The sequence below is a fragment of the Sciurus carolinensis genome, chromosome 2, assembly GCF_902686445.1.
Source record: "Sciurus carolinensis chromosome 2, mSciCar1.2, whole genome shotgun sequence".
NCBI classification, from domain to species: Eukaryota; Metazoa; Chordata; class Mammalia; order Rodentia; family Sciuridae; genus Sciurus; species Sciurus carolinensis.
The window spans coordinates 22,373,143-22,388,782 of NC_062214.1; the positions used below are offsets into that span (position 1 = coordinate 22,373,143).

At 39.8% G+C, this 15,640-nt stretch overlaps 1 protein-coding gene across 2 annotated transcripts in view; it reads left to right on the forward strand.

Moving 5' to 3' along the window:
• LOC124977695 (ubiquinol-cytochrome-c reductase complex assembly factor 1) overlaps positions 1-15,640 on the forward strand; it is a 100,856-nt gene that overhangs the window by 29,350 nt on the left and 55,866 nt on the right. For both annotated transcript variants that reach the window (XM_047541435.1, XM_047541436.1), the window contains exon 6: positions 350-407. In XM_047541435.1, the coding sequence (XP_047397391.1) occupies positions 350-407 (58 nt within the window). The remainder of the gene's footprint in view (positions 1-349; positions 408-15,640) is intronic.

Consider the following 15,640-nt stretch of genomic DNA (forward strand, 5'->3'; position numbering starts at 1 on the left):
TCAAGCCCAGGAAGAGAAAATACTATAGAATCACATGGAAGTTGGAAAATACCCTAGGGACTACTCTAGGCCGCATTGTGCAAAATGAGAAACTGAGACTGAGAGGGAAGAAGTGATTTGCCCAAGGCCACATAGCAAAGAGTGAAACTAGAAAGCTGGTTGACTACACTCAGTACTCTTTAGTTCATGGTCTTGCTCATGTTTCTACTGCTCTTCTCTGCAATAGCATAATCTGAGAGTTCTGTACTGCCAAATTTTATAGTTGAACAAACCCCTACTAGTATTTTAAATATAATTAACATGCCTCCTCTAAACTCTCACATGTTTACGCTTTATGGTTATTTTCTAGGGTGCCAGATGCCTGATACTTTCAATTCATGGTTTCTTATAACCCTACTTCATGTCTGGTAAGTGAGCAATTTAAATGAAGTAACCAAATATATATATATATATATATATATATATATATATATACACACACACACATATATATATATGTATATATATATATATATATTTTTTTTTTTTTTTAACACTGCTGACTTGTAAGGTATGGCCTTTTGAGGTCCTGATTATGTGAAATGGCAGTTGTTCAGATATGAAAAACTGTTCCTTTCATTTTAATAACTGGTGTCTTGAAGCACATTTTTATTAAAGGTCAAAGCATAGGCCCAGAAAGAAACTAATATTTGTAGGATTTTTTTTAAAGAACACCTAACCCAGTGAACAATGCTATCAGTATCTCTAAGGGACTCTGTGAGCTTGGATGGAAAGTTCTCTCCCTTGGCTGTTTTAGGAAAGTTCACATTTACGTAAAAGTGGTTTGAATTGTGAGAATCCGTGGTCATTTTCATTGCTGGTCATCAGAAACCCTATAACAAATTATAGCACTGACATTTACGCCTGTACCTCCAAAATGTGCATACAGGTTAGATTCATGCCAGGTTTGTTGCATGTAAAAATATTTAACACCTTGAACAGTATATTTTTTCTTCAGGTATGAAATAAGTAGCCAAAAAAAATCAATTTTTCATCTACTGTTACACAGTATTAAAGGTCAGAGGGATATAGGAGTCGTTGAAGTGGGGGCTGGGGAATGTATTTTCAAACTGCCAGATCTTGGGGAAGTACATTCTGGAGAACCAAGTTTATTACTTTGACTATTTTATCTGAGGAACATGGGAAATGGCTGCCCTGTCAAAAGAACCCTTGTTTGAAATTGCCTTCAGCTGAGTCTTGCATCACAGTGCTGACTACTATATAAAGACTTTTTGGTTTTGATCACCTCTGAAATGTTTCGTCTAAACTCACACCGTCACTGAGTTTGGCTAAGGAGCCTAAGTTGGCATTTTATTTCATGTTATTTTTTTTCCTGGGTTGGTAGTTTATTGAATGCACACTATGTCCTGAGCACTTTGCTGGGATTCTCAAGAATCTCACAGTCTAGTAAGGGAGATAAGACATGTAAAATGATCTGATATAATTTGAAATGGCTAAGTTCTGTAATAAATGTGAGTAAGTAGTGATGTTGGGATCACAGAGAAAGCTGTAACTATCAAATCCCTTCCAATTTACCTGTTGTTCTTTGAAATGTGCCTTGGCTTTTAGTAAGGCAGCTGAGGCGGCTTACTGCTTTCCTCTGCTCTTCACAGTGAAGGTTAGGGAGAGGGTGCGGGAAGCTGGATGTATTGAGGGGAAAACTGCTTTTTCAAGAGCCGAGGACCGAAGAGGTGGTACTGGAGAATTACTCACTGGAAAGGTAGGAGGGTTGAGAGAAGTCTAAGCTGTTCCCAGAGGATCTCAAAGATAATATTCAGAGCCTGTATGAAAGACTCTTTATTGCCCATATAGCTAGAGGTATCAGAGTTGGTAGAGGGAGTGGATGGCAAAACAAAATATATAATCCCTATAACCACATCCCAAGGTCAATACCTGACTAACAGCAGCTGGGAGAACCTTGAAACTACTTGAGTTCTTTAAAGTTTCCAAACTATGCCTACTGAGCCTTTATTGCTGAGGTTGGTTAAATTTCAGAGAAGTGGGTGTACCACTACCAGTTAAACAGGGGAGGGAGGCTTTCTGCTTCAGATCTACTCTTGCTCTCCCTTACCCCCTCTCCCTCACCTCTAGTTCTGATGATCTGCAGGTGTTGGTGGATTTAATCAGTAACTTAGGACCACGGGGTTCAAGACCATGGGGTGTTGTAAAGGCTAGGCACAGTCTGTGCCTTCAAGAAACTAGTTTAGTGGGAAGCAGACAAAGTATAATTGCCCATACTGGTTTATGATGGAGGGCTGTGTTCAAGGCACAAGCAATTTCTGTGAAAGCACAAATTCAAATTTGGAGGCAGATAGTCAGGGGGAGCATTGGATAAAGTATAGCTCAATTTGAGATATGCCACAAAGGGGTAGTAGAATTTATGTCAGAGAAAGGGAGGGCATTTTAGGTTAGAGACTATCAGGAGCAAAAGCCAGAACACATACAAGAACATGGAATATTTGAGGGCAGCCGGTTTGGGAGAATTGTAGTGGAAGGGTCATCAGAAAAGTCATCAAAAGTCACCAATTGTGCTGTGATCCTTTAAGAAGAATTGGAGAACTCTCTCTTCTACGGGATATAGGAGTGACAGATCCACTCCATGTCTGTGGAGAAGCTGTTTTTAAGCCCTGTCCTCTTTGCCTGAGGCTTCAGGAGTGTAAGCAAAGAACAGCCAATTTCCAAGTTATAGGACTCAGACTTGCTAGAGGTATGGGGATTGAAATACCTCTTGGAGGTGGGACCTTGAAGGAGAGGTGGGGGGGCTTAGGAAACAGTCATAAAATTAGAAAGACCTCCCCAACCCTCAAACAAGACCAAAAACAGACAAACTCCTAGTAAATAAAAATATCCTGGTAGCAGACTTTCCAGAGTGCTTGTTTGGGTTCCAGGGGTGATGATTCCCTATAGACTCCTAGACTATGAACAGGATTTCGCACATCCTGTTAGGTGCTTGGAAGGAGAGTAGATGCTTTTTTCTGTGAACTGGAGTTTAGAACTGGAACTCTTTCCAGTTCCTAGAAGACCCTTATTGGTTGTGTATTCACATGAGCTTGCAGTTGTAGTGACTATGTGTCCATTTTCTTTGCTAAACAAGATTAGTATTGACTGTGGCTGCTGAAAAACTGCTCAGAGAGGCTGCTGAGTTTTCCAGCATCCCCCCACATGGATTTGATAAAAGCAGCCCTCCTCCTCCTTTCCTTATCATGGCCAGTGGCATTGTGAATCCATTCAGGTGTCCATACCAGAAAACTGGGAGTTCTTGACTTTTCCTTCCCATCCGTCACCTGTCACCTAATTCAAACTTTTTTGGCCCTGAGCCATAGTAACGTACATTTTACTTTGTGATCCACAGTACATACAAGTGTCTTATAGAAAAGTTTTACAAAACTTATCTTTACAATGTTAGGTAATCTCTGATATTTTATTTGGCCTTTGTCTTCCCTCTCCCCTTTCCATTGGTCTTCTCAATACAACTTGGATCCCCCTCCTCTCTCAAGTTTCTTAGCATGGCATTTCTGTCCCACCAGATATGAACTATGCTGCCTTTTGTTGCCTCATTTGGTGCCATTCTGCATAGTTCCTTCTCTATAAAAGGCCCTTCTCCCCCTCCCCATTTAACAAACTCCAGTTTTTCCTTTAAGCCAATTAAGATATTATCTTCCTTTTGAAGCTTCTCCTGCCCTCTGAAGACAGTTAGTTCCTCTTCTTGTTGCTTTAGTATGTTTTTCCTGTTTTTAAAAATTAAATTTGTTTTAACTGACACATTAAAACATAAAAAGTGTACTCATTAATGGTCTACTTCGTTACCTATATGTATACATGATTTAGATATGCTACATGTATATGTTATGTAGTGTTTAAATCAGGATAAACATATCTCTTCATTTATCCATTTATCATTTCTTTATTGTAAAAAAAATTAAAATCCTTTCTTCTAGCTTTTGTGTGTGTGTGTGTGTGTGTGTGTGTGTGTGTGTTTCTGGGAATCAAACTAAAGGACCTCATGCTTACTAGGCAAGCACTGAACCACTGAGCTACATAACCAGCCCTCTTCTAGTTTTTTAAAATGTACAGTTCATTATTATCATCTCTTGTGCAGTAGCACACCAGAATTTGTTCCTCTCTAACTATAGCTTAGTACCCATTGATCAACATTTCCCTAACCCTCCCCTCTCTGTATTGATCCCAACCTCTGGTACCTGCCATGCTACTCTCAAACTTCTATGAAGTCTTTTTTAGGTTCCATATGAGTGAGATCATATGGTACTTGTCTTTCTGTGCTTGGCTTATTTCACTTAATATAATGGTCTTCAGTTCCATACATGTTGTCACAAATGACAACAGGTCCCTTGATGTTTTGCACACTTTTGTTAATAGCATTCATCATTTAACATTTTTATATTTTATTTTATTTGTATCAATCTTCTTTGTGAATGGTGAATTGTAATAAAAGCAGAATTATTTTTATTATATTTGTATCTCATGTCTTCCCACTCAGTTGCATGTGTTGATCTTAGTTTGCAACAGTATTTTTTTCTAATGAAAATTGATTAAATTTCTGTTCTTTTTTTTTTTTTTTATTTCAAAATAGGGTCTCTCTTAGTTGCCCACACTAGCCTCAAACTTTCCATTCTCTTGCCTCAGCCCCTGTGCCTAGTCTATTACAAATTTTAATAATTTAAACACAACAAACTTATTTTTGTTTATTTTTATTTTAAAACATTTAATTGATAAAATTGTATGTACTTAAGATGTACAATGTGATGGTTTGATATGCATCAGCAAGTACTTATTAAATAATTGATGGCCTCAGCTCTACCTTGATTTCATGGCAACTGTAAGGTCCTGGTTTCCGCTAGTTGGTCAGGTGAGAGTGGAAAAACTCTCCTACTACTTAAGCCTTCATGGGTAGTGAGATTTATGTAGCTGGAATTTATGATGACATTATATAATAGATTTATAGAGACTCATCTTTTAAATTGTCATAGAGCACTAACACTTTCTCCGTGCAAAAATTCATTTTAGAAAATGGAATAGAACAAATAAAATTGCAACATAACCTTTGATGGAGTTGGGGTCAAGAGGGAGTAAAATGCAGTTTGTATCTTTAAAAATTGTTCACAATAAGGTATATCATAAGTATAGTTACTGCTATGTGCTTTTCTTATATTATTGTTGTTTATTTACATATATCATCTTGGATGTCCTCATAACTATTTTATTACATTTTACATGTGAATAATGAGGCTTAGAGAAGTCAGAGAACTTGCCTGAAGATCTAGTTAACATGTAGTGGGGAAGAAATTCAAGTGTGGATCTCATTAAATCCAAATATAATTAAGTTGCTTTCCTTATTAGTAATTCTAACTGCCAAAGTAGTGAATTAAATACTTACTTATTCATAATAATATTTAGCATTAATTAACATTTATTACTTAAGTAATATTTTTATTCTTAAACATGGATTCATTAAATTAGAACATTTATTCTTCAGTTGAACCTACTGTGTGCAGCAGGCAGAATAGAATGGGAAGAGAGGGGCTGGGGCTATAGCTCAGTGGTAGAGCACTTGCCCAGCATGCATGAGCCTCTGGGTTCAATCCCCATACCCGCCCCCCAACAAAATGAATGGAAATAGAGACATTAATTAAAAAAAAAAAAAAAAAAAAGCTGTGATAGGTATTATGAAGAGGTACTGTGGGAAAGGAGGGGTTATCTAGTGTAGTTGGGGTTTGTATCAGGGAGGGCTTCATTGCAGATGTGACATTTACACTGACACTTGAAGGATGTGTAGAAGTAAGTTAAAGAGTGGATGAAAATGCATTCCAGGTGGCGGGATCTACTGGTTTTCAAACTTTGTACTAGCAGAGTTCTTTTTAAAAGTGAAATCTAGGTTTCAAGATGGCGGCCTAGAGGGCGGCTGCATTTCACGTTGCTCCAGGACGCAGGATTCAAAAGAGGAGATAGTGAGAGACTTGGGACCAACTCAAAGCCGCTGGGTGAGTCTCTCCCTTTGGGGAGGCGTCCCGGATGGGGCGGTAGCCCCGGAACGCAGGGAATTTGTGAAGTGGAGTTGCTCGGCGAGACGCCCCTCCCCCCGCTGGAGCGGTAAACACGGACAACTGGGATCATCGTAGAGGAGGTGGCTCAGCACAGCGCTTGGACTCGGAGCAACCACTGGGGCTCCGGGCGGCTGCCTGAGGAGGAGCTGCATGGTGAGCTGTTTAGACTCAGAGTAATCAATCACTTCTGAACACCGGGGGGTTGCCCGGAGGAAGAGGAGAAGTGCGGCGGGTCGCTTGGTCTAGGAGTGACTGCATCAGAGCCACAGGCGGTTGCCAGAGGAGGAGGCGAGTGGTGAGTTGATTGCACTCAAAGCGACCGCTCCTGAACACCGGTGGCCTTCCTGGAGGAGGAGCGAGGTGGGTCACTTGGTCTCGGAGCCACCGCCCCTGAACACCCGGGGGGCTACCCCGAGGAGGAGGAGGAGGAACAGGGTGGGTCACTTGGGCGTGGAGTGACTGCATAGGGCTACAGGAGGTTGGCGGGAGGAGGAGACGCGAAGTGAGTTGCTTGGACTCCTAGTGACTGCATCGGAAACCGGGCTGCTGTCCGGTGGAGGGGGTGTGTGGCGGGTCTCTGGGTATCGGAGCTATTGTACAGGGCTCCAGGTGGCGGCTCAGAGGAGGGGCCGCATAGCCAGGCGATTAGGTGCAGAGTAGGGTTCCAGGAGCTAGGTGGCTTCTTGCTGGAAGAGCCGCACAGAGACACGCCTAGGGGCGGAGCGAAGTTTCCAGGACTGCGGGCAGAGTCTCTGGGAGAGGCAGCCTAAGGAGACTCGCCTGCGGAGGATGAGGCTCCCAGGCCCAGGAGGTAGGTCCGGGCCCCTGGGAACGTTGCAGAGGAAGACAGCCCAGCCCAGGTGGTAGTTGTAGATTGAGGGGAACCTCTAGGAGGGGAACTGACCAGCGAGACGTTCCCACCGAGTGAGTCTTCCCTACCGGGAGAGGTTTTCCCACAGGGACGGTAAAACCAGAGACACAGGCACAAACAGGACTTGCCTCAGCCCGCAGCCTAGGTCCCCGTTGGATGACCATTGGTCAACAAGTGGAGACATCTCTGACCACTAGCAGGGAATATACGCCACCTGAGGGTCACCACCCTAGAAAGGCAGCTTCTTTCTGGACCTCCGCATTATGAACTTCCTCCAAGACTTCAGGCTACTGAAGGATAAGAGGGGATATACTAGCAATCTTCAGGGACATTATAAGTCGATAGAGGAAATCTGCAATATCTTAATGACCCACTGATTCCTGAACAATATGAGAAAACAAGGGAAGAAAATGCCCCAAACAAATCTAGATGTTACATCAATAGAATCCAACGACAGCATGGCAGAAGAAATGACAGAAAGGGAGTTCAGAATGTACATAATTAAAATGATTAGGGAAGCAAACGATAAGATGAAAGAGCAAATGCAGGCATTGAATGATGAGATGAAAGAGCAAATGCAGGCATTGAATGATCGCACCAATCGACAGTTAAAAGAGCAAATTCAGGAAGCAAAAGATCATTTCAATAAAGAGTTAGAGATATTGAAAAAAAACCAAACAGAAATCCTTGAAATGAAGGAAACAATAAACCAAATTAACAACTCCATAGAAAGCATAACCAATAGGCTAGAACACCTGGAAGACAGAACTTCAGATATTGAAGACAAAATATTTAACCTCGAAAACAAAGTTGAACAAACAGAGAAGATGGTAAGAAATCATGAACAGAATCTGCAAGAACTATGGGATATCATGAAAGGCCAAATTTGAGAATTATTGGGATTGAGGAAGGCTTAGAGAAACAAACCAAAGGAATGAACAATCTATTCAATGAAATAATATCAGAAAATTTCCCAAATCTGAAGAATGAAATGGAAAATCAAGTTCAAGAGGCTTATAGGACTCCAAATACACAAAATTACAACAGACCCACACCAAGGCACATTATAATGAAAATACCTAACATACAAAATAAAGACAGAATTTTAAAGGCTGTGAGAGAAAAGAACCAAATTACATTCAGGGGGAAACCAATACGGATATCAGCAGATTTTTCAATCCAGACCCTAAAAGCTAGAAGGGCCTGGAACAACATTTTTCAAGCTCTGAAAGAAAATGGATGCCAACCAAGAATCTTATACTCAGCAAAGCTTACCTTCAAATTTGATGATGAAATAAAATCTTTCCATGATAAACAAAAGCTAAAAGAATTTACAAAAAGAAAGCCAGCATTACAGAACATTCTCGGCAAAATATTTCATGAGGAAGAAATAAAAAACAAAGAAGCAAATCAGCAAAGGGAGGAATTATCCTAAAGGAACTGTCAAATAAAGGGGGAACCAAGATGTGTCAAAAAATAAATAAATAAATAAATAAAATTTTAAATATGAACCAAATGACCGGGAATACAAATCATATCTCAATAATAACCCTGAATGTTAATGGCCTGAATTCATCAATCAAAAGACATAGACTGGCAGATTGGATTAAAAAGAAAGATCCAACAATATGTTGCCTGCAAGAGACTCACCTCATAGAAAGAGATACCCATAGACTAAAGGTGAAAGGATGGGGAAAAACATACCATGCACATGGACTCAGCAAAAAAGCTGGAGTATCCATCCTCATTTCAGATAATGTGGACTTCAAGCCAATGTTAGTCAGAAGGGATAAGGAAGGACATTTCATACTGCTTAAGGGAAGCATAAATCAGCAAGATATAACAATCATAAACATCTATGCCCCAAACAGTGGCTCATCCATGTATGTTAAACACATCCTTCTCAATTTTAGAAACCAAATAGACCATAACACAATAATTCTAGGTGATTTTAACACGCCTCTCTCACCACTGGGCATATCTTCCAAACAAAAATTGAACAAAGAAACCATAGATCTCAATAACACAATCAATAATTTAGACTTAACAGACATTTATAGAATATACCATCCAACCAAGAACGAATACACTTTCTTCTCAGCAGCACATGGATCCTTCTCTAAAATAGACCATATATTATGCCACAAAGCTACTGTTAGCAAATACAAGAAGATAGAGACACTACCTTGTATTCTATCAGATCATAATGGATTGAAGTTAGAAATAAATGAAAGAGTAAAAAACAGAAACTACTCCAACACCTGGAGATTAAACAATATGCTATTATATGATGAATGGATAACAAAAGATATTAGGAAGGAAAATAAAAAATTCTTAGAGGTAAACGAGAACAAAAAAACATCATATCAAAATCTCTGGGACACTATGAAAGCAGTACTTAGAGGAAGATTTATTTCATGGAGCGCATTTAATAAAAGAAGTAAAACTCAAAAAATAAATGACCTAACACTACAGCTCAAAGCCCTAGAAAAAGAACAGACCAACACCAAAATTAGTAGAAGACAGGAAATAGTCAAACTCAGAGCTGAAATCAACGAAATTGAAACAAAAGAAACAATACAAAAAATTGACAAAATAAATAGTTGGTTCTTCGAAAAAATAAACAAAATTGATAAACCTTTAGCCACACTAACAAAGAGAAGACGAGAGAAAACCCAAATCACTAAAATTCGGAATGAACAAGGAAATATCACAACAGACACGACTGAAATACAAAATATAATTAGAAGCTATTTTGAAAATCTATACTCCAACAAAAGAGAAAATTTCGAAGACATCAACAGGTTTCTAGAGACATATGAATTGCCTAAACTGAACGAGGAGGACATACACAATTTAAATAGACCAATTTCAAGTAATGAAATAGAAGAAGTCATCAAAAGCCTACCAAGAAAGAAAAGTCCAGGACCAGATGGGTTCTCAGCCGAGTTCTACAAAACTTTTAAAGAAGAGCTCATTCCAATACTTCTCAAAGTATTCCATAAAATAGAAGAGGAGGGAACCCTCCCAAACTCATTCTATGAAGCCAATATTACCCTGATACCTAAACCAGACAAAGACACATCGAGGAAAGAAAATTTCAGAACAATATCCTTAATGAACATCGACGTAAAAATTCTCAACAAAATTTTAGCAAATCGCATACAAAAACATATTAAAAAGATAGTGCACCATTATCAAGTGGGTTTCATCCCAGGGATGCAAAGTTGGTTCAACATCAGGAAATCAATAAATGTAATTCACCATATCAATAGACTTAAAGTCAAGAATCACATGATTATTTCGATAGATGCAGAAAAAGCATTTGATAAAATACAGCATCCCTTCATGCTCAAAACACTAGAAAAAATAGGGATAGTGGGAACATTCCTTAACATTGTAAAGGCCATCTACGCTAAGCCCATGGCTAATATTATTCTAAATGGTGAAAAACTGAAAGCATTCCCTCTAAAAACTGGAACAAGGCAGGGATGCCCTCTTTCACCACTTCTATTCAATATCGTCCTTGAAACACTAGCCAGAGCAATTAGACAGACCAAAGAAATTAAAGGGATACGAGTAGGAAGAGAAGAACTCAAACTATCCCTATTTGCTGATGATATGATTGTATACTTAGAGGAACCAGGAAATTCCACCAGAAAACTGTTAGATCTCATAAGTGAATTCAGTAAAGTAGCGGGATATAAGATCAATGCACATAAATCTAAGGCATTTCTATATGTAAGCGATGAATCTTCAGAAAGAGAAATTAGGAAAACTACCCCATTCACAATAGCATCGAAAAAAATAAAATACTTGGGAATCAATCTCACAAAAGAGGTGAAAGACCTCCACAATGAGAACTACAGAACACTAAAGAAAGAAATTAAAGAAAACCTCAGAAGATGGAAAGATCTCCCATGTTCTTGGATAGGAAGAATTAATATTGTCAAAATGGCCATACTACCAAAAGTGCTATACAGATTCAATGCAATTCCAATTAAAATCCCAATGATGTACCTTACAGAAATAGAGCAAGAAATTATGAAATTCATCTGGAAGAATAAAAAACCCAGAATAGCTAAAGCAATACTTGGCAGAAAGAGTGAAGCAGGGGGTATCGCAATACCAGATCTTCAACTCTACTACAAAGCAATAGTAACAAAAACGGCATGGTATTGGTACCAAAATAGAAAGGTGGATCAATGGTACAGAATAGAGGACATGGACACAAACCCAAATAAATACAATTTTCTCATACTAGACAAAGGTTCCAAAAATATGCAATGGAGAAAAGATAGCCTCTTCAACAAATGGTGCTGGGAGAATTGGAAATCCATATGCAACAGAATGAAACTAAACCCATATCTCTCACCATGCACAAAACTAAACTCAAAATGGATTAAGGATCTCGGAATCAGACCAGAGACCTTGCATCTTATAGAAGAAAAGGTAGGTCCAGAGCTTCAACATGTTGGCTTAGGACCAGACTTCCTCAACAGGACTCCAATAGCACAAGAAATAAAAGCAAGAATTAATAACTGGGATAGATTCAAACTAAAACGTTTTCTCTCAGCAAAGGAAACTATCAGCAATGCAAAGAAAGAGCCTAAAGAGTGGGAGAAAATATTTGCCACTCATACTTCAGATAGAGCACTAATCTCCAGAATCTATAAAGAACTCAAAAAACTCTACACCAAGAATGCAAGTAATCCAATTGACAAATGGGCTAAGGAAATGAATAGACACTTCACAGAAGAAGATCTACAAGCAATCAACAAACATATGGAAAAATGTTCAGCATCTCTAGTAATAAGAGAAATGCAAATCAAAACCACCCTAAGATTCCATCTCACCCCAATTAGAATGGCGATTATCAAGAATACAAGCAACAACAGGTGTTGGCGAGGATGTGGGGAGAAAGGTATACTCATACATTGCTGGTGGGGCTGCAAATTAGTGCAGCCACTCTGGAAAGCAGTATGGAGACTCCTTAGAAAACTTGGAATGGAACCACCATTTGACCCAGCTATCCCACTCCTTGGCCTATACCCAAAGGATCTAAAATCAGCATATTACAGAGATACAGCCACATCAATGTTCATAGCTGCTCAGTTCACAATAGCCAGATTGTGGAACCAACCTAGATGTCCTTCAATTGATGAATGGATAAAGAAAATGTGGTATATATATACAATGGAATATTACTCTGCCATAAAGAATGATAAAATTATGGCATTTGCAGGCAAATGGATGAAACTGGAGAATATCATGCTAAGTGAGATAAGCCAATCTCAAAAAACCAAAGGAAGAATGATATCGCTAATAAGTGGATGAGGACACATAATGGGGGGTGGGAAGAGTTAGTGTTAGGGTTGGAGTTGGGTTTAGGGAGGGGGGCAAGAATGGAGGAGGGAAGGACTGTATAGAGGGAAAAGAGGGGTGGGAGGGGTGGGGGGAAGGGAAAAAAATAACAGAATGAATCAAACATTACCCTATGTAAATTTATGATTACACAAATGGTATGCCTTTGCGCCATGTACAAATTAAGAAACAACATATATCCCATTTGTGTACAATAAAGAAAAAAATAAAGAAAAAAAGTGAAATCTATGCTCAATCAGTTATATAAATGGATAAAAGGATTGATACTTGAATTGAAGGAGGTACACAACATTCTTACTGTAAAGGGGCCCTTAAGTACCTCCATGGAAACTCAGATGATACTTTAAAAACCACACATCATATCCAATTTCCTCATTTTACAAATGGGAAGACAGTTTTGGCAATTGTGGATTTCTCACAGTCCACTTAATCAGCACTAGAAGATCTGAGACAAATTCAAAGCTGACTATGTGAACTGCTCCTCTGCAATTCTTTGCTTCCTGCTTCAGTGTCCTCTCTTGGTGGCCAAGGGGCTGGGGGTCTCTTCCTCTGAATATGAACAGAATAGTAGGCACTTACTCATCCCCAGCTATATGGTGGGCACTCTACTTCTATGTCCTGGTAAGTCCTGGAAAAAGTATAGGGATCATGATATACCGATCACGTGGGAGCAGGGGAAGTGCCTGAACTGGTTGGGGAGAGCACTTGCATTGGTCTTCTGGGGGCTAGGACCACAGGATATGAGCTTGAGGAATTATTAGGAGGGGAAGAAGTCATTGTAAACTACTTTTTGTTTTTGTTTTTGTTTTTGTTTTTGGCAGTGCTGGGGAATTGAACCCAGGGCCTTGTGCTTGCAAGGCAAGCACTCTACCAACTGAGCTATCTCCCCAGCCCCTGTAAACTACTTTTTAAGAAGTTTCAAGTAAGAAAGAAAGATAAGATGATCACTAGAGGGAAAATAGGATGGTGGGGAAGCATTTTGTTCCTTTTTATTTTAAGATGGGGACCAGAATATTTTATAAGCTGAAGGAAAGAAGGCTCTGGGAAAGAAGAAAAGGAAGTAAAGTGTGGGGATGGAAGGGGTTGAAAAGCAGATGAGTCCCAGTCTCAGTCCAGCCAGAGAACTGCCCAGGCAGATGCTGGCAGCCTTTGCAGGGGGCTCTTTAAAACTACCAAGGCAGTTTTGATGTAGTTGTAGGGCATTTAGGCTCCTGCCAGATTCCAGCAATCTAGACCTGCCATATATGGTGTTCCCTGGCCTTGTGCACATCCTCTTTCTCCTCCCCGCAGCCAGAGTTGCTCTGTTCACATACCCACACTGTAGCTTCCCCCTTTGTGCCCCAAATCAAAGACCTGTGCAGGAGCGTTTTATCAGCTTTGTATTACTTAAGTGCACTGGTTCCTGCTACCCAAGAGCTTGTTCTTCTTGGTGGATCCAACAGGCAGGCCACAGGTGTAGCTCTTAGAGGTGGCTCATTGTTGGGTGAGATGACCCCAGAAAATGCCTCCCCACACTTATCTGTTTGCTTACAGATTGTCTTATTGACCCATGCTCCCCCTGGAATGATTAGACTTTGTGGAGAGGGAGTTTAGGAAACCAGATGGAGATAGCCATGTACATAGCCCTGGGAAAGAGTCAGCGTGCCAACTCACAAATAAATGAACCATTCATTAGCACACTGCTAGGGCTTGAGTGTGGCCATGTAGGCTCTGCTTTCTTGGCCTTGGCTGGTGACAGAGTAAGGGAAACAAGCTTTTTGAAAAAGTCCCTTTTGGGATTCCTTCATAGCAGCCAGTGTGACAAACCCGCCCAAGCGCCCACTGATTTTCATTCAATTCAAAATCAAATCCCCTTGAAGCAGGTCATAAACTACCATGTGGGCAAAGTAAGGCCAGAATACAACTGGCATTGTCAGAGGGCCCAAACAGAGCGAGTGAGACAGGATGCTCAGAGCTGCCAATACGTGGCAGGAGGTCAGCATCAAGAATAACAGGAATTCTTCCCTTGCAGACTGAGGCCAAGAGAAGGAAGTTGTGCCTAGGAAACACTCCCATTCCTTTTAACTCTGCAGACAGTGTTGTTGTTTTTACCAGTTGTCTTATTTAGTGGGAAGAGACTCTTGGTGTTGTGCTGTTACCAAATGGAGGAAATGGTATGGGAGACACTGTGGCCTGTCTGGGTGGAAGGAAGCTGAGGCTTCATTCTAATTCTTCCTTTTCCTCTGCGGGACTTTAAGTTACTTAAGCTCTTAGGTTTTCTTCTCTGTGAAATGGGGACATTTAAAATGGATTAATGATTTTGTTGATTGTGAGAATGAATATAAGTATATCAAGTTTTATATTAGAGGACTTAATAAGTGATAGTACTCAGCATTATTATGTCACAAAGCAGAGGTGATGTCTTTAACCTTTTATTATTTGAGACTCCTAGGTAGTGAGTTTTTCTTCCTTTGTCTCCTGTCTCTCTGCTTTGCCTTTTAGAGAGGTTAGGGAACCATCAAATTGAAGGTTTGAACACTCCTCTTTTTCCTTTACTTTGCTAGCTGGTTATTTGCCTTCCTTATATGTAAAAAGAGATCAGTATTATTTATGAGCCACTGGGATCACTGAGAGACAGGATAGAACCATGAAGCTTAAAACTTCAATGATAAATTGTGGGTTTAAGAACATCAAACTTGGGAGGAGCAATTAGAATTGCTCCTAAACAGAATAATTTATGAACAGATTAAGTCTATATTCAGAATAGGTGCGTAGTAAATACTTGTTAAATGAATGATTAATTAATACTAGGATCTTCTTGTTAATCTCTTTTTATTGCTTATTTTGCATTCTTTTTTTTACCCTCCCCCGCTGGGGATTGAACCCAGGACCTTGTACATGCTATATTCGTGTACTCCACTGTGCCCAACTCTATTTTGCATTCTTAAGAGCAGTTTTTATGGGGGGCAAGGAAGACCCCCCTCTAAAAGAGCACTGGAATTATGAAGTTGACTCAATGGCAAAATATGATTTGACCTGTCAACATTTAACACAAACATTTATTATGAGGAATGCATCCACAGTATGAATTGAAGTAGAGCTGTTCTGTTCTTTTGTTTGAACCTAGTATTGTTGACCTAGAATCCCAGTGACTCAGGAGGCTGAGGCAGGAGGTTTGCAAGTTTAAGACTAGCCTAGGTGACTTAGACTGTCTCAAAATAAAAAATAGAAAGGACTGGAAATATAGCTCAGTGATAGAGCCCTTGTATAGCATATGTGAACCCTGTGGTTCAATCCTTGGTAA